The sequence below is a fragment of the Pezoporus wallicus genome, unplaced genomic scaffold (genome assembly GCF_028554395.1).
Source record: "Pezoporus wallicus isolate ANWC-B61680 ecotype Strahan unplaced genomic scaffold, APGP_CSIRO_Pwel_v1 contig_3017, whole genome shotgun sequence".
In the NCBI taxonomy this organism is placed as follows: domain Eukaryota; kingdom Metazoa; phylum Chordata; class Aves; order Psittaciformes; family Psittacidae; genus Pezoporus; species Pezoporus wallicus.
In genome coordinates, this window is record NW_026638957.1 from 2,929,616 (window position 1) to 2,956,337 (window position 26,722).

General features: G+C 40.3%; 1 protein-coding gene across 2 annotated transcripts in view; it reads right to left on the minus strand.

Moving 5' to 3' along the window:
* CCDC88C (coiled-coil domain containing 88C) overlaps positions 1 to 26,722 on the minus strand; it is a 95,320-nt gene that overhangs the window by 34,659 nt on the left and 33,939 nt on the right. For both annotated transcript variants that reach the window (XM_057413304.1, XM_057413305.1), the window contains exons 4-11: positions 20,911 to 20,980; positions 11,027 to 11,085; positions 9,300 to 9,383; positions 8,510 to 8,650; positions 7,683 to 7,867; positions 7,022 to 7,103; positions 6,414 to 6,572; positions 297 to 443 (exon numbers count right to left, since the gene is read on the minus strand). In XM_057413304.1, the coding sequence (XP_057269287.1) occupies positions 297 to 443; positions 6,414 to 6,572; positions 7,022 to 7,103; positions 7,683 to 7,867; positions 8,510 to 8,650; positions 9,300 to 9,383; positions 11,027 to 11,085; positions 20,911 to 20,980 (927 nt within the window). The remainder of the gene's footprint in view (positions 1 to 296; positions 444 to 6,413; positions 6,573 to 7,021; positions 7,104 to 7,682; positions 7,868 to 8,509; positions 8,651 to 9,299; positions 9,384 to 11,026; positions 11,086 to 20,910; positions 20,981 to 26,722) is intronic.

Below are 26,722 nucleotides of genomic sequence, written 5' to 3' on the forward strand. Positions count from 1 at the left end.
TGCATAAGATTTTTCTGTCAGTTGAACTGCTACAACCACAGCACATGTAGAGGGTAGAAGAATCTCCTTAAACACTGTGTGCTTTTATTCTGAAATACATGTACAGCATTAAATGTTTGCTGTTGCCTACCATACATGCCACAGAATGCAGTGCAGAGACACCCAACTGGCCCTATGGAGTCAGCTCCGGTCCATAAAGCACCTGTAGTGAGGCTGACTGGAGTGAGAACATACTGGGCCATGACAGGGCTGATACAAGTCAAAACATTAGCATAATGAAAAAAGAGAGGACATACCAGCTCTACATCATGAAGTTTGGATTTCAATTGCAAATTTTCCTTCTCTAATTCATGTAGTTTATCACCACGAGCTCTTGCCATTGTTAGCTGCTCTTCTAGCATGGCCTTTGTTTCAATTAATATGATGTTGTCCTCTCTTAATTCCTAGGGAGAAAACATAACACTGTTAATCTCTTTACATAAACTGACTTTTCAAAGATGAGGTGACTTTCATAAACTGACATTGCAACACACAAAAAAATCTTGATATGATTCTGTTTCATAAAGAAGGTTTTACCTGGTATTTTAGTGGGAGATGATAATACTATGTTTAATTATCTGTGAGTCATTAATGCAAACTGCAACACACAAAAAAATCTTGATATGATTCTGTTTCATAAAGAAGGTTTTACCTGGTATTTTAGTGGGAGATGATAATACTATATTTAATTATCTGTGAGTCATTAATGCAAACAAAATCTAATCTTTTTTATCCCGCTCCAAATTTTAGATGTTTAATGGAGTTGGTTTTGCTTTATGTGAGGCTAGATAAAGAGGTGCAAAGAGACTCAAGTTACAGAAAATCAACTGTATCCATATCCCTGCTTCAGTCCACTTACATGTAAATGTTTGCTTAAAAAAGTTTATTTCATGAATAGAATTTTAATTAATTTAAACAAATGAAGTTGTTTTATACTTACCTCTTAACACACACCCTGCCCCATCCGCAATAAATACATGAGCATTAACTGCACAGACCATGTTGCTTATCCACTACAGCTTCTGGATCTGTTTTTACTGAGTAAAAATTCAACCTATTACTCTGCTGCAGACACAGCATTAGAAACAAGCCAGTCATGCTGCACTCCAAATGTTCCTTTCAAAGTAACAAATGAAGCTGCATGCATTCAAGAATCTTATCTCCAGAAACATGAAATGTCCAAAGCATAAAATCTGGCCATGTACTCTTGGTCATGTTTTAAATGCATTTATTAAATGATGTCTATTTCAAGTTACAATACCTCACTGCTAGCTTTTACTCCTCAGATAAGTCTTGAGTCAGAGACAGAATTCTCTACGGCAGGAACATAGCAGCATTTAAAAAAAAATTAAATGGACACAGGAAGGATTTTTGCCCAGAAGAGTTATAATGGGGCAAGAAGCAGCTTATTTGATTCTCTGAAGAAATGTGAAGTCTCTGCTGACATCAGTGTTCATCTCTGCTCTCTCAGACCACAAACATCCAAACCAAATAGATTCCTGAAAGATCACCAGGCATGAGCAAATCCCTTTCAGTGCTAAAGCAGCAACTGCCTACTTATTTTTGGGAGTAGGATCAGCCTTAAGATGCCTCATGTGGCTCAATTATTAAAAAGAAAAGAAAAAAAAAGAAAAGAAAAAAAAAAAAGAAAAGAAAAAAAGATAGCTGTAAAGCACAAGTTGAAGAGTGTCTGATGACAGCCACTCCCCTTGCCTTCAGATACTACAGTGGGATGTGATTTAATAGTCTTATATAGCCAGTAATCTTAGTTCCTTCCTGCATCTTGACTGTAGATGGCATAATATGGAAAGTCTGTCTTATTCAGTACCATACTGCCCTTGGTTTCTCAGTGGGCCAGCTACCAGCTTGCAAAATCTGAGAAAAATATTTGCCTCCTACAGTGCCATTAAAAGGACAACTATATGTTAGTGTTTGTAAAGTGGTTTACCACAATTAAAATGTCTGAGTATGTAAGTAACTAAAACAATTATAATACTGAAACGCTAATTTTACAGAACAAGCATTTTTGACCAAGTCTGGTCTAACAGGGTCACTTGAGAGCAGGCAAACTAAAAAGGCTGACGCTAGACTTATGACAGACCAGAGGAAGTACATGACAAAAATATGCTGGGTGTCATGGAAAGTGCCAGAATACCTGTAATGGAACAGCGACATGACAAGAGTTTATCTTCCTAGATCATCACACTCAATCCGGACCACAGCCCTAAGAAGTAAGGTGGTGTCTAACCTCAAAAACATGACCTCAGAACTATCCCCAAAACTGCCTACCAAGCAGGAACTTGTTATTTTAGTGTCTCATGAAGAGTCAAGCTATGTGCCAAGTAAATACGCATATCCAGGCTCTGGTACAAACCACACATCACTGGGAGCTGCAATATGTGGAAGACTGAAGCACTATCCATTGAGAACGCAGGAGCAGTGGACAAGTCAGTTCAAAGCAGTTCTGATGAAATGTTAAATTAATAATCTGGTGGAAATGCCTGCTATGGCAAGGTCAACATTGCTCACTGGTGTGCGCATGGTTTGAGGTCATCTTAATATACAAAAGATCATATAATTTAAATAATTACTCCATGGGAGCTTTGTAGAGTTATTTCTCAAGGACTGGAAGGTAAAGCTATCCTAACTAAAACATGTCAGAACTAACATCTCCCCCAGAAGTCACTGGAACAACATAATTGACCTAAAAATGCATCTGACTACAAATCCCACTTGGTAGACAATCAGCAGGTGGTGGCCATGGGGTGGTGGTGCTTCCACTGAAACAAAGATTTATTTTTTCTTTAATTAACAAACACACCAACATTATTTTCTAACTATGAGTTTATTTTTAAACTGACAGTAAATTAGTTGGCTTTGGGTTTTTTTTTGTTTTGTTTTTTTTTTAAATACACTGAATTTACTAGGCAAGGGACTAAAAAAAACAACAAACCTTTTGCTTTATATCACTTAAATTGTGATGGTTTAATATCTAACAAATATAATTCTGCTTTTGTGATTTCTAAAACAAATTACAAATTGTGGTTTGATCCTGTATCACTGTGCCCTGAAATAGCTTTAAGAATATGCATTGTGTACTCATATGGTTACAATTAACTCTAGGGCTCAGTGGCTGCGCAATCAGGGTGTGTTACTACTGGAAAACATTTTAAGAAACCTAAAGTAGTAATCAGATTGTTTAAATCTGAAACTAGAGAATCTGCACACATATTCAGACCTAGTTTTTAAAGAGAGTTCAAACCTCTCCCTTCCTGGCAGTTCAGAAGCTGCCCCTACTGAGCTGCTATTAACACAGTTAACATCTTGTAACAATCAAACATTGTCTCGGACAGCTATATGAAAACATACAAGAGCTACTTTTGCTTTAACATTCACATAAATACCTCCTGTCATCCCACATGGAAATGTGAGTGCAGTGAGAAGGGGGAAGAATGGGCAAGGCAGACTCCCTGGCCTCAGAAAATAACCTGATCTCCTCCTGGAGCAGCACAACATTTGATGACGAGGAATGCTGGAGGGAAGCTTCACATTGCAGAGAAGCATCTCCTTGGAGGAAGCTCTGCATTAAGCCTGCCCCTCCACATTCACACTTATGACCTCATTAAGCTACCTCAGCAGGAAGGACTCCAGAGCACATTCGTCTTCAGGTTCTTTGAACCTCGGTTGAACTAAAATGTCATTTCATAACAACTTTGTCAAGACACACAGAAAAGGAAACAATACACACACCTAAATGTGTTACGTTCCCATAGAGAATTGTTCTTTCTGCACTCCTTCTGCAGTGGCTCTTTAAACCTCTTACCACCACTGCTACTGATTTTTACTATGTGCTTTCAGAAACTACTTGTAAGCTTGCTCACAGTTCCTAAAGCTTGTCACAGCGTCGTACATGGAGCACAGCCCTTATTTTTTGCTCAAACTACCCAATGTGTATATGAACTACAAGAGGGAAAAGATTCTTAAGTGCTCATTTAATAACTTTCTGCATTGATGCATGAAGGTAAACCCACTTTTTTCTTCTCACCAATTTGGCACCTCTTATTAACAATCCTGTCAAGACACTATGAGCCCTAAGGTATCATGTTACCATAGAAAAGTAGCTTACGGGGTACTTTATGTACCTATATTTTCATTGCTGTGCCTCTATAAGGCTTGTTCATGTTTTAAGACTTGGAGCATAGGAAGCCAGCTGCAACCAGCAAATGCCATATGAATCAGCACGGTACTATCTAGTAGTAAAAATTTCTACCATGTTACATTGCTGCACAAATCTTACAACTTGGGAGTTGTAAGCCAAACAACGGGAGGAATCTGAGCAGACACGGAACTGATTCCAGCCATTAAGCTTTCTTCTGAATGAGTGGGGGACTTGAGACAGGGAAGACAGAAAACTGAGGGACCACAGAAAGTTTGGTACTGGCCACTGTGCACAGCCTTTGGTCTACTCCAAGACCATAACAAACACAGAATAGCACACCATGTGGAATCCTCTGAGTGTATCAGCATGAGACCGGTCGAGTTGGCCTCATGTTGCCACTGCAACACTGGCGGTCCATGGCTGTGCCAAGGCTCAATCAATGATGGAAGAGGGAGTGGTGAGAATGTGAAAGTCTCTAGCTATTCTAGACCACAGAGCAGCCTGCAAACAGATGGCAACCCTGCTGCATATTAGAAGAGCTCAGCACCTGCAGCACCACCAATGTTTGCTACAGGTCACATTGCGGCCCACAACTGGAGTAGTGCCATATTGAAGGGAAATATTCTTTGTCCCACTATTGTATTTCAGGGAGGTATCCCTGGAGAGCCAGCATTTATCTCTGACGCTCAATACGTTCACCAAAACCTGACATGGTTGAAGAGGGAGTGAGGAAAATTGGAACAAATTTGAAACTGAAGTGTAGGTCTCTTTACTGAGTGGTACGTTAAGCAAGATAAGCATGCAGACGGCACAGCAGGAAACTGCTGGCTCTAGGACAAGCAAGGAGGCTGAGAACTCAAAACCAGAAACAGCTACTCCCTTGATCTCAGATGAAGACAAGACTAAAGAACTCCTCTCCCAGCTCTGGCTAAATTATTTGAGCAGAGGTAGAAGCTAACTGATTCCAGTGCACAGTAAAAAGGTAAATGCCAGGATGCCATGGTGATAGCTAGTGTGCCAGGTTAACGCATGACTGATTTGTCAGCTTGAGGGAGAAAAACAGAGCTTCATACTTCCTAATGTAAACCAGGAATTACTGAGAGGGAAGACAAGCTTTTGTAGTCTATCACTACATTTAACAACCATGCATTTTAGTGAACCTATTCAGAAGCAGCAGCAGCTAGCTGGCCCCTTAGGTTAGGGGTAGAGGAGAATTGTTTACAAAGAGTTTATAGAGCAGAAATAAGGTTTGTGTTTTGGGTCAGAGGCCTGGCAAATGACAGTTACAACATCATTCTTGTACCTCAGACCTGGGATTTTATTTAATTACAGTGAGACTGCCAATTACTGAACCTCCATGTGTTCACCAAGTCTGGATATTTATTTGACTTTGGCTGAAGTGTACATGAATTATTGAGGATTTAGGTGAGGATGGCTCAAAGAACTCAAAGGATAGAAAAATAACAGCAATCTGGCCTAAATTTAAGGTCAGCCATACTGTGATCAATGACTTGGTCTAGATGATCTGCAAGGTCCTTTCCAGTCTAAGTTAATTAATTAATTCCAGGATGGGCATAGCTGCAGGTGACTAAGCTGAGTAACCGGCACTACTACTGGATCAAAACTATACATTGCTCATTGATACACCCTACTCAGGGCACTACAGAAGATCCAGATTGTCTCTCCTTTATACTGCAAGCAACAGTTGCAAGAAAGGGGTGTCAAGAATTTGCCACCTAAGTCATGCTTAAAAACACCCAGATATTTTAACAACAGTTGCATCTGCTACAAATCCCTAAGGAAAAATACAAAGGCATTCATTTAGCTAGTTTATATATTAAATTTAAAATGTTGGTCAAAGGAACAACTCTGGAAGACACAGCTTTTACCTAAGAACAAATTTTCAAGGCTAGACTAAAGGTCTGGATTCTCTAGAAGCAGCACACAGAAAGGTCTGTCTTGTTTAGCCACATAATGTTGAAACAGTGTTTATTAAAACTAATGGGTATTTATTTTCAGTGTGCACCAAGTCTTTCTTGCCACTGACAGAAGCTGCAATGTTGCTAATTCAATAACTATGGTGTATGTTAGGAAATTTCTACTTGCTCTGATGTTCTGCTACAGTCAGCTCAATGACAAATGACACAGGGACTGGTAACACAAAAGCCAAACACTAAGGATTACTCAGCAAATATTTCCCCCCATTTTTACTTGCCTCCATGCGAGCTTTGTAAAAATCCACATCATGAAGTTTCTCTTTGCACCGAACAAGTTCCATCTCAAGTCTCTCCACACGGTTTGCCCTTTCTCTCAGAGAGTCAAGCTCATCTCTGTATGCTCGGGCAGAGCGAGCATCTGAGGCCAGGTGGATATTCTGTGAGGAGTGAGGAGTAAGTAGGGAGAAAAATCTTGGTTAATACTTTAATGCATGTTCTTTAAAGTTTATTTCTATTTATTTAGTACTTTAAGCGTAGGCAAACAGCATTCCCCTGGTTCAGGAGTAAGAGAATTGTACTATCTAGTAAAAATTCTCTACAAGACATAGAGGTTCTTCAGGCTGTTGGGACTCTGACATTTCTAATACCTAATGCTGCATAAGCTTCAGGCATTACTAGACTATTTGCAAGCTTAACAAAAGAGACTGCTCTCAAGAGGTTAAGTGGAAAGTGTAGCATTGCTATGCCATAGCCATAATCATCAAACAGCTTGCTGGAGTAACTTCATTAAAAAATGGACATAGTAATATTTTTAGCCTCACACAGGAAAAGGCTTTTTTTTTTTTTAAATAGGGAAGACTGTCACAGTAAAATGAGCCCATCTTACCTCCTGTTTTATTTTTTGCAGCTCTAGTGTGAGCTGCTCGACTTCGTGTTTTGAATCTACAAGCTGCTCAGACTTCTCTTCTCTGAAAACAGTAAGAAAAACCTTAATAAGAATTTCCCCCCTCCACAAAACAATATTGACTATATGGACACTCCTGGGAATCTGGAACAGAAGACAGAAATCTCCTATATTCTGAACATAAGAGTCTCTTTGTCATGACAACTTCATAAAAGCAAGGGATTTTTCTCATGATATAGATCCGAGTTTATAATTTTTTTTTTCAGTGAGTACCTCTGTTTAAATTTCATTGGTGCTACTGCTGCCATAGCCAGCTTCACTGGCTTCTGAACTTCCCACTGATAATTAAAAAGTACAGCCAGTCATTGGCATTTTGAAGACAGGAAGAGAGAGATGAGACACAAAAAGAAAAATCAAAGTAGCCATCACTCTGTGTTTAAAGAACAATTAAGAAAGAAGAAAGATGGAACACCCATACTAGCTTCCTACTGCTATGAATAAAAATTGTGTTGAATAAAAAAGTTGTGTTTCTGAGAGCTCCCATGGAGGCCAGTATACCGAAGCCGATAGGCACTTGCATTTTCATGATGCTCAAGACTTAATATACAAGTCTCTCTAGAAGCATAAATCACTGGTGACTCACAGCTCCTGCCGGATTCTTCTCAGTTTAGCCTTCGTGTCTGCCAGCTCGACTGCAAGGTGCTGCTTGTCTTCATTAGAAAGAGGGTTGGCTGGGTTTGGTGAAGAATCTGGACTCGGTACTTTCAACGGACTTGGTGGTTGCTGAGACTGCAGATAATCTCTCTCTTGAGTGAGATCTACAATGACCTAGACATACAGAGAAGCATGCAGTGTCAAGAGATAAATAGTATAATAATAAATAGTTTTTAAAGTATCTAAAAATTATTTAGAAATGTAGAAAATTATTAGCCTGGCAGTATACAGCATTCAAGTGATAGCCAGGAGTGAAGGTTACAAAAAGGAAGAAAGGATCTCCATTATGTTCAGACCACTTAAAAAAAGTTTCTCCTTCCAACGCTCAAAATCAGCGGCTGCTTGGAGAATTCATGAAAATCAATAGCAACTTAGAGTTTTAACCAACACAATCACAGTCAAAAACATGACAGAAAATTAACAGGTTAAAGAAGGCAAGAAGCTTCCTCCAGAGATCAAAAGCAAAAGGAACTGATGAGTCAGCAACCGATAGGGCAATCTTCACATGGAAAAAAACCTAGAGAAGACATTGGAACCCATGATGGTAGTAGACACCAAAGGAGAGACAGGTAAATAGTCACTCAAAAATGAATGACTGATCAATGAAACAGTCAAAAATCTTTCTACAGATTTTCAGAATTGTAGCAGAAAGGTGCAGAAGAAATAGAAATCCAATGCACAAGTAAGACAAGAGAAGGAAGGGAGCCTGCATCTGCTGCTTCACATGAGCCCGATATGGGAAAGAAGCCATCATACTTCTGTGCATTCATCTCTCTCATCAATAAGCCTCTTAAGGTGGAAAACCATATTCCTGGAGAGAGACTCTAGTTCTTCTGGGGCCATATCTGGGAGCTCCAGCCACTGCAAGTCGAAGACATTCTCCTGGTTGTGAGTCACCTGGGAAGAGAAACAAAGTCTTTGCACTGGCTGATTTGTAAATTTGTTTGCTTTATATGATGCATCCCCCAGGTTCTTCTACTGATCTATCAAAAAAAAACCCAACATATTGTGCTTCACCAAAATCAGATTGCAAATAACAAAAACAACTACCTTAATTGTAACACTACCCACCTGTTTCTGGTATTTAGATTTGTTAATCATTAAGGCTGATTTTTAAAAGTGATCAGATACATATTATGATCAACAGTATGTGTGCTTGCACTTTGCAAACATGCAAATGTCTTGCTGCAAAAGCACTGAGGTGGTCACCACAGGGATTTGAAAGGACTGATCCCACAGTGTACAGTTGGGCTGCTGTCTCAGTTTTCTGGAAATATTACATATGTATCCTTAAAACAATTATGTATCCTATAACTGGCAAGCAAGGCATTTAACACTGCAGATCTCAAAAAGTTCACTGAGCCAAGTAATGTTCACAATGCCTTTAATTTTCATTTTACAATCTGACTGCGGTAACACATTCAATCTTTTATTTTCATGAAGTTCATGAATCCGTTGTGAAATTCCAAGCATTAATATTTCATAACAACTTACATCAAGGAAGGGAGAGATAAAAAGTCAGAACAGACAATACTGAGAGTCTCACCTCCTGAATGTGTGACACAATGGCAGCTTGGGTTTCAATATCCAGTTGTTTTATTCTTTCAATAAACTCTTCTTTTCTTTCACACTGTTAAAAGAAAACAACACACCCTGAAACAGTGCTACATATCCTAAAACTTACTGCATCTTTTTTTATTCAATTAAAAAAAAAAAAAATTCAAAACCTCCTTACATTGCTAATGACAAAATTTTTAAGATCTACACTTTGTCACACCAGAAGGTATAATAACACTTCATTGCTCCATATGGAGCATGGACTAAATTATGCATTAAATTATTTAAACTTTCTACTGTCAGTACAATTAAGGCTAAGTTAAATGGCTGGGTTTGCTCTTTAAAAACAAGTTTAACATGCAGTGAGCTCAAGAGGTGGGGCAACTGTGGGAAGAAATCATCACAGCTTCATTAACGGAGCTCCACAAACATAAACCTCCATTTATGTTGCATCATTTAACCTGTTTGCTTTGCTGTTTTCATTTTGCTTGGTTTTGGCAATGAAAAGAAATGCATCACTTCAGATACTATTGTAATCAATGCATAATGCTTGTTAGACCAAATCGGCATGTGCTTTAGATAAGAAATGGGACTGAGAAACATTCTGGATAAAAATGACTGACATTTCAGATTAACAGATTTTAGTAAATCTTTTACTTGAGGCAAACATCTGCTATCTGTACACCTGCAATTGTACACTAACAACATTATTCCCTTCTTGTAACAACTGTGCATTGTGGAGAACTTAAGCATTGCTTAAAGTTGTTTTTTTTTAACTCATTTAAAGTGCCCTTTTGGGGCCTGGTTCTGAGTCTCAACCATTCCTTCCATTGGGAAGAACTCATTCTCATAAACAGGGACTGAGGATAAACAGCAGCTTGCTAAATCAGACCTTTATTCTTTGTGCTGCAACGCAACAGGGAGATAGTTCAGAGCAGTCATATTTCGACAGCCTTACTCTGACATAATTGACTTGACGTAGCCCAGCAGGATAAGTGTCCTAAGGCATGACAAAAAACACTAGACGGACCTACAAACATGGACAGTTATAAGCAAAGGCGAGCCCGCAACCATCTATTGTTTACCACCACAGAGGTCTGGTGGGCAGAACACTGACTTCTTTATCTGGTAACTGTCATGCATTTCTGTGGAGTTTCCCATATACATTGCCTGTCTCTTTATTTTAACAAATGCCGCATAAAAATCCCCACATGAATATACAAAGTATCTATTCATTTCAGATTTTCTACACATAATATTCAATCAAAAGATTATGCAAATAAAGTCAGCATTCATTAAACAAATGTTTAGACTGTTAGCTCATCTGTTTATTTGGCACTAATATGTACTGTCCAATCCGTATTTTAAAACGGTAAGAATGATTATCTTGATATCAAGACCACTGTTCAAAGCTTATCTCTTCCCACTTTGTTATCAAAGTGGACTACTTAGTTGCAAGAGTACATATCCTGTGGCTGATAAAGCACTGGCAACAAACTGAGGCTACTACTATCACAAAGCGTGCCTCCTTTTCTTGCATTTCTTTCATTCACCGATTGTGTCTTCTCACAATTTCAGCTCACAGGCTGTCTTGAGCTGGAGATTTGTTCATACAGCACTGATTTTCTGCTAGATTTTCTCACTACAGAAAAAATAACAGGTTCAAAAAAAGAGAAAAAAAAAATCTGATTTTTCAAGCCTCTAATGAATGTTCACCTGCACAGCACATCCCAGAACCAACAACAGCAGCTTCTTAATTTCATCCATACTTTTACCTGGAGAAGAAAAAAGGGAATCAGCATGTATGTACAACAAGTTCAGTACTTGCAAAATACTCCAAAATATCTGCCTGAAAAGAGAAATAAGACCTTTGAACAAGTGCCTGGACAATAAAATAAGTATGTGTTAATTACAACATTACCATGCTTTCCATATAACAATACAATTATTATGGAATAGTATCCCAGATCCAGCAGGACTTTTTTTCCCCTCTGTTTAGTATCCTCACCTATATTTTCTGAGTTTTTTCTGATCAAGATGTGGGGGGCAGGGGGGAAGGAACAAAAAAAATAAATAATCCACAAGCAGAAAAAAAAAAAACCCAAAACTAAAACCAAAACAGCTCTCAACAAACCAACTTTTACATAGTTCAATGCATACACCAGTTTTCTGTTTAACAGGGCTTAAAAAAAACCACCCCTTGTTTTGTGATTAACAGGGGTGCAAAAAAGCTCACCAAACCACCACAACTTCGCCCCACTCCAAAAAAAAAACCATGCTAAAACAAAACAAAACCACCCAGGGCAGAAGCAAAGGAGGGTTACTTTTAAGGAAACGACTTGTCCTAAATTCTCTTTCTGTAAAACAGTTGCCAGTCAGACTTCCAAAAGCTGAATGCCATTCTGTGCACGTAAATTCTCTTTGAGAGATGTTTTAGCAAATAAATTCTGCCTCTGTTCTGCATCAAAGCCCGTTCACACTTTGAAGCAGAAACCCCATGTGCTAAAAGGGATAAAAAAAAAAAAATGAGTGATGTAGAAGACAGAATATGCAGCTAACCATATGCTCTGGGAGCCGGGTGGGGAGGAGACACACGCAGGTTATTACTGCAGGGAACCCTGCTGCGACCAACAGCCCTGCCGGCTGCCTCCAAAGGTTAGGAGAGAGAAAGCTTCACAAGGGTAACTGGTGCAACTTTGAGCCAACTTGTTTCAATAAAATTAATGTGAGGATTGTTGCGTGGTAAAGAAACTTAAGTATATCAGAGTTAGATAAAGAAAGACAGAAGGCAAAGAGCTTCGATGAGGAAATAAAAAATCATCATGGGGTTAGGTCCAGGAAAAGCCTGTCCTCATCCACACTAGGAGAGAAGATGGAAGGAGAAACAGGCCATGCAGTTTTCTCTCATCCCTATACATCTGCAGGCTTCCTGATACATAATGCATAACTGTGGGATAAACACTTTCACTTTATACCCTGCTTTACTTGCACGTTCAATTGCTCCTATCACTAAACAGACAGATACTAATTTCTCTGAGTGCAACTGTGTTCCTCCACTAACCCCATGCCCTTGTAACACTATACTGGCAGAAGGTTAGAGGCATGTACAGGACCCAAGGCTGGGAACTGGAGCTAAACTGACTCATGAGTTAAGCTGCTGCAGCCCCGCCAATGCACGAAGGCACACTGACCTAAAATGCCACACGGGTTACTTCCACCCTCTGAAACTTGCAAGCCAGCACAGCCATGTGCAGGCAGCTTCAAAAATAACATGTTTTCTTCCTATTTCCTGATTTTAGAGCACACAATTGCCCTGAACCAGTCTCTAAATGTACCTTACTTGCTCAATAATTTTTCAATGACATTTTGTAATGTTGATATTTGAAACGTTTCATGACCGCCCTACAAAAGCTACCGGTATATGTACAAATCCCCACCAGAACTCTCAACATTGAAGTCCCACATTTGTAACCATTAAGATTTTGCAAGCAGAAATACTTCTCTTCTGCAGAGACGGACATATTTAAAACATGCTAGTTCACACTTCACCCTACAAGTACAATATTGTTAATTTCCCTGCAGAATATTTTTAACAATCATTCTTATTCTTTCCCCTTTACCTAGCAACACATATGGCTTGCTCTTCTCTGAAAATTACTATTTAATAGGTACATAACATTTCAGTCTGGAATTCTGATAGTTCTGTACAATTCTGAATAGCACAATGTTAAATTAGGTAGTGTCACAAAAAAAACCATCAGCAACAACAACAACAAAATCTGTTACTTCATGAACAGTTCATTTGAGGGCATTACTAATCCAAAGATTCAGGTCTGATCAGAAGACATTTTTACATGAAAACAAGTATTTATCAGAGTTTTGGCATCAGTTTCACTCTGCATCAGCTTCAGAGAAGATACAGACCAGGTATTAAACGCAGAGCACGACATGAAAGCAAGTTCCAAATTATGGAGGGCAAGTCCATAAGTGGACTTACGGAGCGCATCTCTCATTCTCCCAAACTTAGGCGGGGCAGAACATCTCCATGAGAGACTGAAAGAGTAGCTATCAGGTTGCTTGCTCTGGATCACAGACAACTGCCCTAACCCCTGCATGCTCCAATGGTATCTCATCATTGACCATAAATTCCAATCCAGGCACCATGGCATTACAGCTGTCCTCAAGGTGAGCCTAGTGGCTTGGAATCACTCATTTAAGAAAACATCAGAGTTACTTTCCAACAGCGAGAGCATCTATACCATCTGAAAGACATGCAAGCTACTTAAGCCATGCAAACTACACTTTACCTCTCTGCACCAAAGGTGCTATTCTCTCCATGAGATAACAGACGGACATCAGTGATGCTCATGACCCTGTGAGGTAAAACACCTTCAGCTACTACTGCAGACTAACTTAGCAAGGTCAAACCTGGTCTGGGTTGGTCAACTCAGGGACTGACCTTACCTGGAAACACCACTCTGAAACCCTGTTCCCACTTGGGCCCTCCCATCAGGAACAGAAGTCAAGACAGACATGGCAAGCCCCTTTGGCAGGGAAGTCCAAGCCAGAGTTTATAGAAAGGACTGAGAAATTAAAAGACTCAAGGTAACCGTGAGTGTTTGCTACTGTTTTAAACATAGCATTTGGCAGTCTGCTCTCCTCACTAGCAGCTTTCAAAGAAAACTTAGCTGTCAGGAGTTTTCCAAGATTTTTTTAAGAAGTTATTTTCTGCTTGCTGACATGCTATGGACATGTAATGAAAGTGAGATTGTACTGCCCACTAGAAAAGCTTTTAAGGTTAAAAGGTCTACCTAGCATATCTGCCAGCCACACAAATGTTTGATCATGTTGATCATGTGTGGCTGTTTTTTAAAAGAGATAAATTCCTTGGGCTTTCATTCAGAAGTTGCTTCCCATGGGGTGGAGACAGTTTGTTGGCATCAAGGCACTCCAAGATAACTCATACTCAAGTTAGGTTTCAGTAACATTTTAAAGCCATGTAGGATAACATCATTTACAAGAGATATTTAGAAGAAATGAGGTATGCGTGAAAAAAATCTATCAGACTGAAGAGCTTTGAAGAAAGTTTTCAATTGAAGAATTGAAGAAAGTTTTCAATTAAACCAATTAAACCTCAGAATGAGCCAGGAAGCCCTTTCATCTCACACACAAGAGAGCTGAGAGTGGAGTGCCCAAGATTACTAAGTGTATCAGAAGCACATCTAGGATTATCACATGGCACAGCAGCTAGGTTCCACACTCAGGACAGTATATTTATCCTGTAAATCATGTTGAGCAAAAAGAAGTGATCTTTGTTCCTTATTTAGTAATGCCTCCTGAACAGTGAATGATCCTGCAATGTTTTTTCAGAATGCTTGATTTGTGCTAAAATTCAATAAGTTGGTATAGCTCATTGTGCAACTGCATAAGAAGGAATGCACAGGCTTCCCTGTGCTGGCTCACTGGGATGACACAAGCCCTTCCTAGATGGCTGGGAAGAAAGTTTGCTGGGTCTACCCAGGCTTATTAGCTGACCTTACCAAGACAGTGTCCTCCTACAACCTGGAATGCAAATGCATAGGTCTGAGGCAGTGCCTGGCAGACAGGTACCTACAAGCTGAAATTAATGGACAGGATTCAAACTAGCACATAAACAGAAAGGTGCTAATAAAAAAAAAACCAACAAAACCCCACAAACAAACAAAAAAACCCAAACCAACACTCCCCCCCAAAAAAAGAAAACCAAACACCACAACAAAAAAAAAAAAAAACCAACACCATACCCCAAACCACCACCAAAACCCCAAGAACACCCCCAAATCTCCTTTCTTTTACACCTATTTCTGCCTGCAAGGGAGGTGTCAACCTGGGGCATTTCCAGAAAGACCATCTGCTCCCAGCCGTGAGAGGGGACCAGTGGTTTTTCTGGAAAACAAAGGGAGGGAAAGCCCGAGCACCACCTGTGCATCCTGGGAGCCTCCCTGTACCAAAGCCAGAAGACTACTCCGCTCTCACAGGACACAGAGGGTGGGAAACAGATGGCAGGATCCAGGGAAAAGGCAGGCATTAGGATTAGCAGACACAGCAACAAAACAAGGCGGACAAACGTAAATTAAAAAAAAAAAAAAAAAAAAGGAGAGTGTGCTAGGAAAGATGTCAGGGAAAACAGGAATGAGAGTGCCCAAGCATTCAAAATCTTGAGCTTTTGCCGCTTTCTTCTGTACATTTCAACTTTGACGTTCCCCCAGTGGAGGAGAGGGGAGCAGTGGAGGAGAGGGAGTACCAGTGCATGTAGTGGTACATAATGCAGTGGTGGTGGATGTGCAGAGAAGGTGGGAAGTAGTAAAACACACAAGTGCCATTTTTCCCAACTGTAGAAACATGCTGAGTGAGAAAAGCTTGATTGCTAGATTTACACTATTGACCCAGTGTTTTATTATTAACTTCATCTTTTATGAACCTTTGTGCCTCTGGAGAATCGTGAAACAGAATGAGGAAGGAAACCAGACATGAAAAAATACCCCAGTGAGAGTAGACATCTTTTATGATTTTAATGAAGTTTCTATAGACACTTTCTAGCAGGGACTTTGGGCTCCCTCATTCACAAACTTCATGTGCAATTTGAAAAGCTAAATGGCAACATTTTCTGAAGAGACAGAAATGAGCCTACTTCAGGCAAATAAAACCTCATTTCCATTCTTGGTCTGAAAATAAGTTAAAATCCCACCCACATCCTAATTAATTATGACTGTTTCAAAGGATTAATTGCCATCACTTTCCAAGTACACTCACTAGCTGCGTTAAACTAAGCATGTCTAGAAACTAAGAAATTAGTCAAGGCCTTTAAATAGATGTTCAGAACTAGTACTCTATACTGATATTCCTTGTGCATAAGGCATGCAAAAACCAGAGATAATTATAGAAATTGATTACAATGATGTATACAGATGATAAACTGATGATTCTCATATTGATCACTGGGGGATTTGTGGTGCAGTAATTAATTGAAAAAGCTGTTCAGTAAGCAAAAACACGGGGGAACACAAAAGCAGAGGAAATTTAATGGTAGTAGCTCTCCACCATACAGAGAAGGGATTAAATCCTGTAACATCAACTGCATCTTTCTGCAAGTCAGATTCCTGGGAAAACTTTCTAAATCCCGTAATTAAACTTTCAAGTTTCTTTTCAGCTCCCTATATTCTAGAAACCAGTCAAAGCCTTCATCTTCTTACAAATATTTTTGCCACAGAATTAAAGTAGACAAAATTGGCATGACCTGGATCAAAATGATTTACTGGACATGGAAGCAAGTAAAGCTCCTAAACTTAGCAGACATGTTCCTTCTCGTATGCAAAAGCCAAATTGCTATGGCATTTTTAGTGATGGCTACACTGTTTTGCCAATAGTCTCACAATCAAAGCAGAAATGCAGAAGCCCTCAATAGTCCCAACTGCTGAATGCCAAATGGGACCTAAATAGCAAGAACAGCATTCTCAGCTTCAGAGCTGTTCTGGTTATAATTTAACACATGTAACACCACTTTTGGATGTGTTTTAGAGGACAAAAGTAAAATTTGCAGATAGCACTGGTGAACACAGCTCAAAAACATGCATGACAACACATCATGTGTGCTTGTTAAAAGGAGTAAGCCGCTGAAGTTGTTACACTGTGAATCATATCGAGTGTTCTAACAGCTCTCTGCTCTTGGACCTATGGAGTCAATAGAGTGATTAGGAACCTTCCCAGCAAACAGTACAGAGCAACACTGTATTTGTTCCAGGAATGTGATTGTGGGATCAATTTTTCTTCCTTTGTTCAAAAGGGACAACTTACAGGACGGGGAAGGCAAAACTGAAATTTTACTGCTGCCTCTCACCCACCCCAGCCCCACAGACCACCTACGCCTCGGTCTCCAGCTCCTAGTGCTCCCCACATTGCCCAGTACTGCCTTTGCAGATGCCCCCTCCAGGACTCTTCCTTCCCTCTCAGTCTGTTTGGATCATTGTCTCTGGACTGGATCACTGACACAGAGAAAGTGGTTTCTCTTCTACCATTCCTGATGCTTTTAAACACTTCCCTCAAGTAACGGCCTCCATCATCTCTTCTCACCCCACTGCTGTCATCCCCTGCCTCCTCTCTTACCCATCACCTTTCCCTGGGGATTCTCTGTATTCATGTCAGAAGCACCACTTTCCATGCTGATGACTGCTTTGTCCTCACATCTCTCTATTCAATCTGCAACACTCCTTTAGCTCTCTCAACTGACTAGGGAGAAGTGTTTCACTTGTTTTTCCCTTCCTCTCACTCCTCTCTGACACATTCAGTAACAAGGACATCAACCTGATAGTCACCCAGTCATTGCTCACCCATATTGCTCACCACAGCCTACTTCATTCAGCTTTTTATACTTGTTTTACTAACTTCTCAGCTTTCTCCTCCCTGTTCCCTTTCCAAGCTTTCTGTCAATCCTCAGACAGGTTCCTCTTCCTGAAAGAAGTTCTAGTTCTCCACTTCTCTAACCATTTTTCAGTACATCTTACCAGTGATCATCTGCCTAAAGCTAAGACTGAGATGAGCTTCTCTTGAAATCCTATCCCTCAGACACTTTACTCCTTGAATACATTCTTTGGAGCAAGTACATCGAGTATTTCTTTGTTCACCACCCTCCTCTGTAGTCTCTAAGCTGGGACTGGTTGTGCAAAATTTTCTGGTTGTGACTAAAGGAGCTGGAAGACGGGAACACACGGATGACCAATATCCTTCCTACAAGACAAATCTTCAAAGACATAAAGATCTACAGCGCTGACAAAACCCAGCAAGCCAATGATGGGAAATTATAGCTAAATACAGGACAGCTTTCAAATATGCAGCTTCACCAGGAACCAACATTGTGGTTACTCCATTATGAGTCTCCTGCCAAATGTCGCTCAGGAATGGCCATGACAAGAAACCAGCCAGCATTTTCCATTGATACTTAGCCAGCAGAGATACTGCCTTGTTGGCCCAAACATCTCTATTGAACAGCATTCTTGATGCTAGCAGCCCAGGCTCTGCCCAGTGCCTGTACAACTGTGAAAAGCAACAGCTCTTGCATTTCTATTTCCTTCTTTACCCATAACAGTAGCCTGTACAGGAGAATTGAGACCAGCACTTCAGACTTTAATCTGCTTGCTGAACATGTGGGTGCCTTACTCACAGCTTGATTTTATTGCAAAAGTGCCAAAACTCTGAGTTTCAGTGATCCAGCATCTCCAAGTTAATACTACTGCTGCTAAGAGCAGCAAGATAAAAATCTCCCGTCAAGGTTTCTGCCATTTGTTTGCTCTAGAGATGCTGATCACTGTGTCATTCCCCATCACTGCTGACAAGGTTCATCCACTTTTCCTTTTTTGGTAAAAACAAATATAGTGTCCTTGATACTAGCACAGGGCTAAAGCATAGACAGAATGGGCACTAAAAAGATAATCAAAAAGAAAAGCCACAGCAATAAAACCTTTCATTTCAGAAAGGTCATTCTACAGAGAAGTCTACTTCATTTTCAGACTTAACAGGTTTCATTTTACCTCACCAAAAACACTGGGGTCTGGACAGGAGCTCACTGGCTTCCAGGTCACTTTTGATGTGACACCTCATGTGGCAGATGTCCTTGCCTAAACAACATGGCCAGACAGATGTTTTTCTCCTTGTCCACTCTCTTCACTTATTCCAGTGTATCATATATGTGTTTTTTCACCCCACCACACATATTTCGCTTCCCACACTTCCTTTGCAACAGTTCCTTCACACTTCAGGGCAATTCTACAAGACTCTTTCTGTGTACATATTGACGCAACTGAACTGATTATACAGGCATACAGGACAGAAAACCTGGAGGGCAAACAATTCTACTGCAGACTGTATCCTTGGTCACTTGCAGCAAGAAGTGAAGAGACATGTTAAAGTCCGAGCAGCAACTGCTTGAAAGTCAAGAACCAACTCATTATCACATGTTTGACATGCAAACACATATCAGATATTACATTTCTATGTACAGGTATGGAAATATAAGTGGTGTATATTATATATATTAAACTAAGACTCGGCAGTATTCAAATATTTGTAGTTTGGCTGCAAATATGTACAGTTTGTTTAAAAGCATGTTTCCAATTTGGCCTGTTTAGGAGACTGGTTGACAGAGTCCCTTGGATGGCAGTTCTGAAGGAATCCAGGAAGGCTAGACATTCTTCAGTAAGGAAATCTTAAATGTGCAATATCAGGCCATCCCCACGTGCAGAAAGATGAGCCAGCAGGGAAAACCACTGGCCTGGCTGAACAGAGCTTTGACTGGAACTCAGAGGAAAAAAAAAAAGGAGAATTTATCACCTTTGGAAGAATGGGTAAGCAACTCCAGAGGACTCTGCAAGGATGTCACGAGCATTCTCCTGAAGAAACTGGCTGCTCATAGCTTGGACTGGTATACCATTCACTGGGTAAACAACTGGCTGGATCGCCAGGCCCAAGGAGTGGTGGTGAATGAAGATACATCCAGTTGGTGGCTGGTCACAAGTGTTGTTCCCCTGGGCTCAGTACTGGGGCCGGCTCTGTTTAATATCTATATTAATGATCTGGACAAGGGGATTGAGTGCACCCTCAGTCAGTTTGCAGATAGCACCAAGTTGGTGGGAGTGCTGATCTGCCTGAGAACAGGAAGGCTTTACAGAGGGATCAGGACAGGCTGGACCAATGAGCTGAGGCCAACTATATGAGATTCAACAAGGCAATATGCCAGGTTCTTCACTTGGGTCACAGCAATCCCATGCAATGCTGCAGGCCTGGGGAAGAGTGGCTGGAAAGCTGCTTGGTGGAAAAGGACCTAGGGATGCTGACTGATGACCGCTGATCATGAACCATAATGTGCCCAGGCAGCCAAGAAGGCCAATGGTATCCTGGCCTGTATCAGAAATAGTGTGGTCAGCAGGGCCAGGGAAGTGATTGTCATCCTGTATTCAGCACTGGTGAGGCTGCACCCTGAATACTGTGCTTGGTTCTGGGCCCCTCACTGGAAGAGGGACACTGAAGTGCTGGAACAGGTCCAGAAAAGGTCAACAAAACTGGTGAAGGGTCTGGAGCACAAGTCTTATGAGGAATGGCTGAGGGAACTGGGGTTGTTTCATCTGGAGTAAAGGAGGCTCAGGAAAGACCTTATCACTCTCTACAACTACCTGAAAGGAGGTTGTAACACGGTGCTGGTCTCTAATCCTAAGTAACAAGTGATAGGACAAGAGGAAATGGCCTCAAGGAGCACCAGGGGAGATTTAGATTGGAAATTAGGAAAAGTTTCTTCACCAAAAAGGTAGTCAGGCATTGGAGCAGGCTGCCCAGGGAAATGGTGGAGTCACCATTCCTGGAGATATTTAAAAGATGTGTAGATGTGGTGCCCAGGGACATGGTTTAGAGGTGGACTTGCCAGTGCCAGGTTAGTGGTTGGACTTGATGATTTTAGAGGTCTTTTCCAATCTAAACAATAATATGATTATATTCTAATTTAAGGTAACAAAACAAATAGAAATTTTATTCAGCATTTCAGGAGCAAAGGGTTAAGAACCCAACAAACTACTCACCAGAAAGAGGATCTTTGCCAATCATCAAAACATTTGGTAAATTCATTACAATCAGCTGCTGGAGGACCTCCTAAACAAAAGAGAACAACAGGCAAAGTTCAGTGTGAAGGAATCCCAAACAATCACACCACAAGAAATAAAGAGCTCCATAGTTTACAAAGCTTTAAACATACTGGCAGGTCAGAGGTCACAAGAGGAAGCCCCACTTGAGAGAGAAATCACTATTTGAAGACCACATAGGGTTGCACAGCTAACATACACTAATCACCTCTTTTAACAATGGCTAATATAGGACTTAAGGAGCCCCATGGCACTAATCAGAACTAATGCATGGCCATGCCAGGCACACCAATCAGTCATGCCTTTACCCCAGGCATGACCTGTATTCAACTGATGTTCAACATACAGCTGCTGTCATGTTTCAGGGTGTATAAATGCAGCTGGTTCAAAGGTACCTAGGCCATTCTGTGAAGTCTGAGTAACTCAAATAACTGGTCAAATTATCTCATGGGTCTGAGATTTTAATGATGGGCAAGGGAAGTGGGTGTGGGGGAAAGCTATTGAACGGGCATCTGGCACTGCTCAGAGAAACTGGATTTAAAGTTCTAGTTTAGTTCTAAGTTCCCATTGTTTTTACAATGGGGGCTAAAACAGATTTAAATATGTCATGAACCTTGTTCAAAGGTCATTATATTTTGGGGGGGATACCACATACCACAGCATGTCATGCCCACTATGTAAACTGGGGGCAGTTACCCAGAAGGGCTAGATCACTGCTCGGTCGGGCTGGGTATTGGCCAGCAGGTGGTGAGCGGTTGTATTCTCTTCCCTTGTTATTTCCCTTATCATTATTATTGGTGGTAGCAGTAGTGGTTTGTGTTATACCTTAGTTACTGGGCTGTTTTTATCTCAACCTGTGGGAGTTACATTCTTTTGATTCTCCTCCCCATCCCTCCGGGAACAGGAGGAGGAAGGGGGTGGGGGGTGAGCGAGCGGCTGCGTGGTTATGAGTTATCAGCAGGGCTTCAACTACAGCAGTTCTTTGTCATGAAAGTTTGTTTGAAAGGGAGGTGCACTGCTTGGTCAGGTTCAACCTTCACATGTCAGGTGCCTGAAGCTACTCTGAAGTGACAGAACAGGCTTAAGGGATAGAAAAGGCTACAAGTCCTGGGACAGGCAAAATGCTGAAACACAGACAAATAAATACATTACAGAGGAGACTCCGCATAATAATTTGATCAGCCATGAACCCCAGTAACATACAGAGCACGAGAGTACAGTTGTTACCTTCAAACTACAGTTACCAGCACTCTCTTGTGATGATATGAATAAAACATTTTGTAGGCAAGTATTTATTTCACATAAAAAGCCTGGGAGGAAAATGGTGTGTGATTAAAACTCTGTGCTGGAATTCAGGAAACAAAAGATTCACACACAGAGCTCTACCAAATGTTTGGCATGTGCCTTTTCTTTGCTTGTCTCTATTCCCCAGCCCACCTCTAGGCGACTGGAAGGGCACATGCACTGAAACTTGCAAAGCATTCAGAGCCAGGGGAAAAGTACCGCAGCTGAGCACAGTAACGCATTTCCCAAAACAATCACTCATTCACCCAACCACTTCCCCTCCAAGTTACCCCATTGTTATTCCTCTGCTTTCACAGTTACTATAGGAGGAAAATTAACCGTGATTGAAAGAGGAAATATTTCAGTGAGCCTGCAGCATTTGATAAGTAATTAGAATGGATATTCAAAAAGAAAAAAAAAAGTTTTTGATATACACTTTACTCCCCCCCACCCCGATCCATACCGAAAACATACTCAACAGTTTCTCCTCTGAATAAGGCAGAAATATCTCAATGTTACAGATTACAGTGTTTTTTGACACTGTTAAGAAAAAAACTCTACAGACCTTTATGCAATGTGAAGTTTGGCTAATGCAGACTAAGCAGTCACTGAGTAATTAGCCAGATGCATTTTACAGTTTGTGCATTTGAGACATGTCAAACAAAGTTGCTTGCATCTGTTACCAAAACAGGTGCAAACCCCATTGAATTTAACAGCACATGGTTGGACTGCAATATCTGTTACGACAATACAGCATGGCACTAAGGCTTTAAACAGAAAATCAGAATTTGCATATACTGAAGTACTGAGCTTTAACCAGCAATTTCCATGGCAAAAAAAGAGAAAGAATTGTGCTTCTTGTCACCCAGTATGTGGAGTGGCACTGAGGCAGGAATGCATAAGGAATTTGTGTTCTCTTTGTGTAATCATCAGATCATTAGCTATTTAACTGGCAGTCACAAAAGGCATTACAGCTAACCTTTATGCTGGTAACATTCCCATGAGCTCCTGTAAAATTATGAGTATGACATCCAACATAACCGTGACTGAACGCCCTTTTAACTCTTTGAACTTAGTATTTTCTGGCAAGAAACTGACAGTCACCAAATACAGGCAGAATCAGCCTCAAGCCTGCGAAGAGCAATTTCTTAATTCAGATTGAAAGATTCAAATTGTTCAGGTGTTACTCTGACCTGTTTTGTTTTTTTTTAAAAGTTAGTTATTTAAATAGATAACTATCTTTATCGTTCCAAAGCCTTCACCTTCAGATTAGTGTTTGTGATGGCAGTACCTATCTGTTACACACTGCAGTTCACCAGTAGATCTCAACACTTTATAAAGGAAGGTCAATGTCATTGCCCTCCTTTTTCAAGATAAGGAAAAGGAGTCAAAGAAACAGTTACTTCAGTTTAATAAACTATCCTCTGTTAATAGAATGTAAATGAACTACCCACTCATGAGTGTGAGAAATAACTAAAAAAACTAAAAGCTGCTCATACCAAGGAGTTTAGCTTAGATTTTGTCTGGGGAAAAAAACACAGAAAGTTAGTAAGGCTCAGCTGACTTAGTAGCTAGGATAAAGTGACCATGTCTCAGGTCCATTGCTTTCCCACATTTGGAAATACAATCAAAGTCGCTCCCATCAACAGCAAATCATGAATTCAACTTCAATCGCTTACCAGTATTTTCTTGCTTTCCTTATCTGAAGCAGCAACAACACAGGCTGACAAGTAAAATGCAGTGCCTCAGTCTGGCCTCTGCTCCCCTCACATCTTACCATCCCACCCTGAAGACCCCACAAAGTCAAACTCGGGTTTCAGGCAGGGAGCTGTGCTGTGCCACACTGGACATGGGATTAATCTGGATATGGGTCCAGCCAGCAAAAGAAATGGAAGATAAACACACCGTTTCCCCATAAGGACAGCACGTTATTGTATTATACAAAAGGATGCCATTTTACTTGAAATCAAACATAACTGTGAGAAACCACAGCAGAGGCAGATATGGCACATACGCGTCATCCTGCCCCAGGTGACTGGCATGGCTCAGGGCAGCACACTCAAGGCACAAACTACTGGAGAGCAAAGCAGGGTTTCCAAACACTAAATAGCCTACAAAAACTCCAGAGTATCATTGCTCTCTGGATTATAGAAAAAAAAAAAAAAAATCAAATCTAATTCCTCTTGTGAGAAACCTTTTAATCGTTTTTACAGCACAACTACATCTTGGCAAAAACAGTAAAGGTTACAGCAATAACATATGGTAACAATTTCCTTGGTTATTGGAACAATTAGGGTCTGAGCTGCCAGCTTTACACCTAGACCACTAACCAACTCAGAGGCCAGCTACTGCTGCAATCACCTCCCTCTGAGCAAATTGTTTTTTTTTTTAATTGTTGCTAATGAGATTTCCACAAAAAAATAATGTTGGTATCAGAAGTGTTATTTAAGGAATCTAATTGAAAACAAATCCCCATCTGGCCTCAGTGCAGTGCCTGTAGGTGCCTGAAATGCTCCTCTGCTGATCAAGCAATTTTAAGCTTGAAGGGATCTGTCCAAAATCTCTGCGCTTTTGACAGCAGTGATGGTTGCAAGAATGGAAGCTTCTAGTTAGGTCAACACCACTATCACAAAATATAAAGATCAACAGCCAAGTCGTGCGCTACTTGAGCCAGACTCCCGAACTCGGTAGATAAACCTTACACAGGTTTAAATGCAGAGCTACATGAACCTATGCAAACAGGGAGGGCTTTTGAAGTGAAGATCAAACTGGGTGCTCAGTCCTGGATCACTCCCCCTCTGCTGTGCTGGCCCACAGATGCAGAGCATGAAGCAGGCCAAGACAACTGGCAGGTCTGAGAAACAAGGATACTGCCTAAGCTAGAGTTGTTTTTTTTTTTTTTAAACTCCTGCAGAGGCACTCCAGGATTGGTACCCAAGGATTCAAACACATTAAGTTATGTAGAAATCTTGAGGTTAAACATAAGTAAATGTATGTTCTCATTAGCAGCCTTCTGGCATCTAAGCCCTTGTGGCACACTTCACATTTGCAAGCTCACTGCAATCACTTTGCTAAAAAAGGAGCTTAAAAAAAAAAGAAAAGAAGAAAGAAGAAAGAAAGAAGAAAGAAAGAAGAAAGAAAGAAGAAAGAAAGAAGAAAGAAAGAAAGAAAGAAAGAAAGAAAGAAAGAAAGAAAGAAAGAAAGAAAGAAAGAAAGAAAGAAAGAAAGAAAGAAAGAAAGAAAGAAAGAAAGAAAGAAAGAAAGAAAGAAAGAAAGAAAGAAAGAAAGAAAGAAAGAAAGAAAGAAAGAAAGAAAGAAAGAAAGAAAGAAAGAAAGAAAGAAAGAAAGAAAGAAAGAAAGAAAGAAAGAAAGAAAGAAAGAAAGAAAGAAAAAGAAAGAAAGAAAGAAAAAGAAAGAAAGAAAGAAAGAAAGAAAGAAAGAAAGAAGAAAGAAAGAAGAAAGAAAGAAGAAAGAAAGAAGAAAGAAAGAAGAAAGAAAGAAGAAAGAAAGAAGAAAGAAAGAAAGAAGAAAGAAAGAAGAAAATTCCTCCACATTGACTCTAGCAGTCAAGGACCAAGGACTTTAGGGAAAAAAATCAAGACACATATGAGATGCAGAAAAAATTCTAAGCACCTAGTTAAGCACTTAGGCTTATTAAGAGCCTAAACAAACATATTCTTTTGCTCTATCTAGAAGTTTCTAATTAGTTTCTGGAGTGCTGAGGCACATTTTACCTACTTTATCCTTCCAAGATCACGCACCGGATGTTTGCTCTCTGCCTCAGATAAGCAGAAAAGATGCGGCGGTAGCTCTCAGACTCAAGTCGCCATGATCCCATTTTAACATTTTGTTTACCTGTAACAAGGTAAGTGGGCCCCCTGTAATTTCGTAGAACAAAGTCTCCTTGTTCCATACTACACCTCACTACACATTTAATTCTTAAAAATACACATGCAACAGCACGGAATAAAATGGTCTTAAGGTATTTTCTTAGCTGCACTTTTAAATGCCAATGTGAGCATACAAATGTTTTTTGCAAAGAATGCACTGCCAGAAAACGAGTAGGTAAAATTGTCCTTTCCATTGCTGAGAGACCAGGCAAATAAAAGATCTACACAAAAAAAACTTTCCCCTGCACTGCAGAACAACATAGCATTAATGCAGGGTAACTACTTGCTTCTCATGCAGAATTAAATTAGCCTCTGCCTGAATCCTAAAGAAGAAGAAATTACTAAATAAATTATGTAAGAAGAGCAGCAGTCTACCAGCCATTGTAATTCAACGCTCAAGCCAAGCGATTCCACTTAAGTATATTGCTTGGCTATAAAATGCTAATTGCCCAGCTGACTGGAAGACAAATGGTGCTTTCCTACTTAAAATGCCCATGAGGAAAAACCATCACCAGCTTTATTTATATCAGCAAAAGCAAACACTAGCTACTTATGGAATCTGGCTCACATTTCAGCTG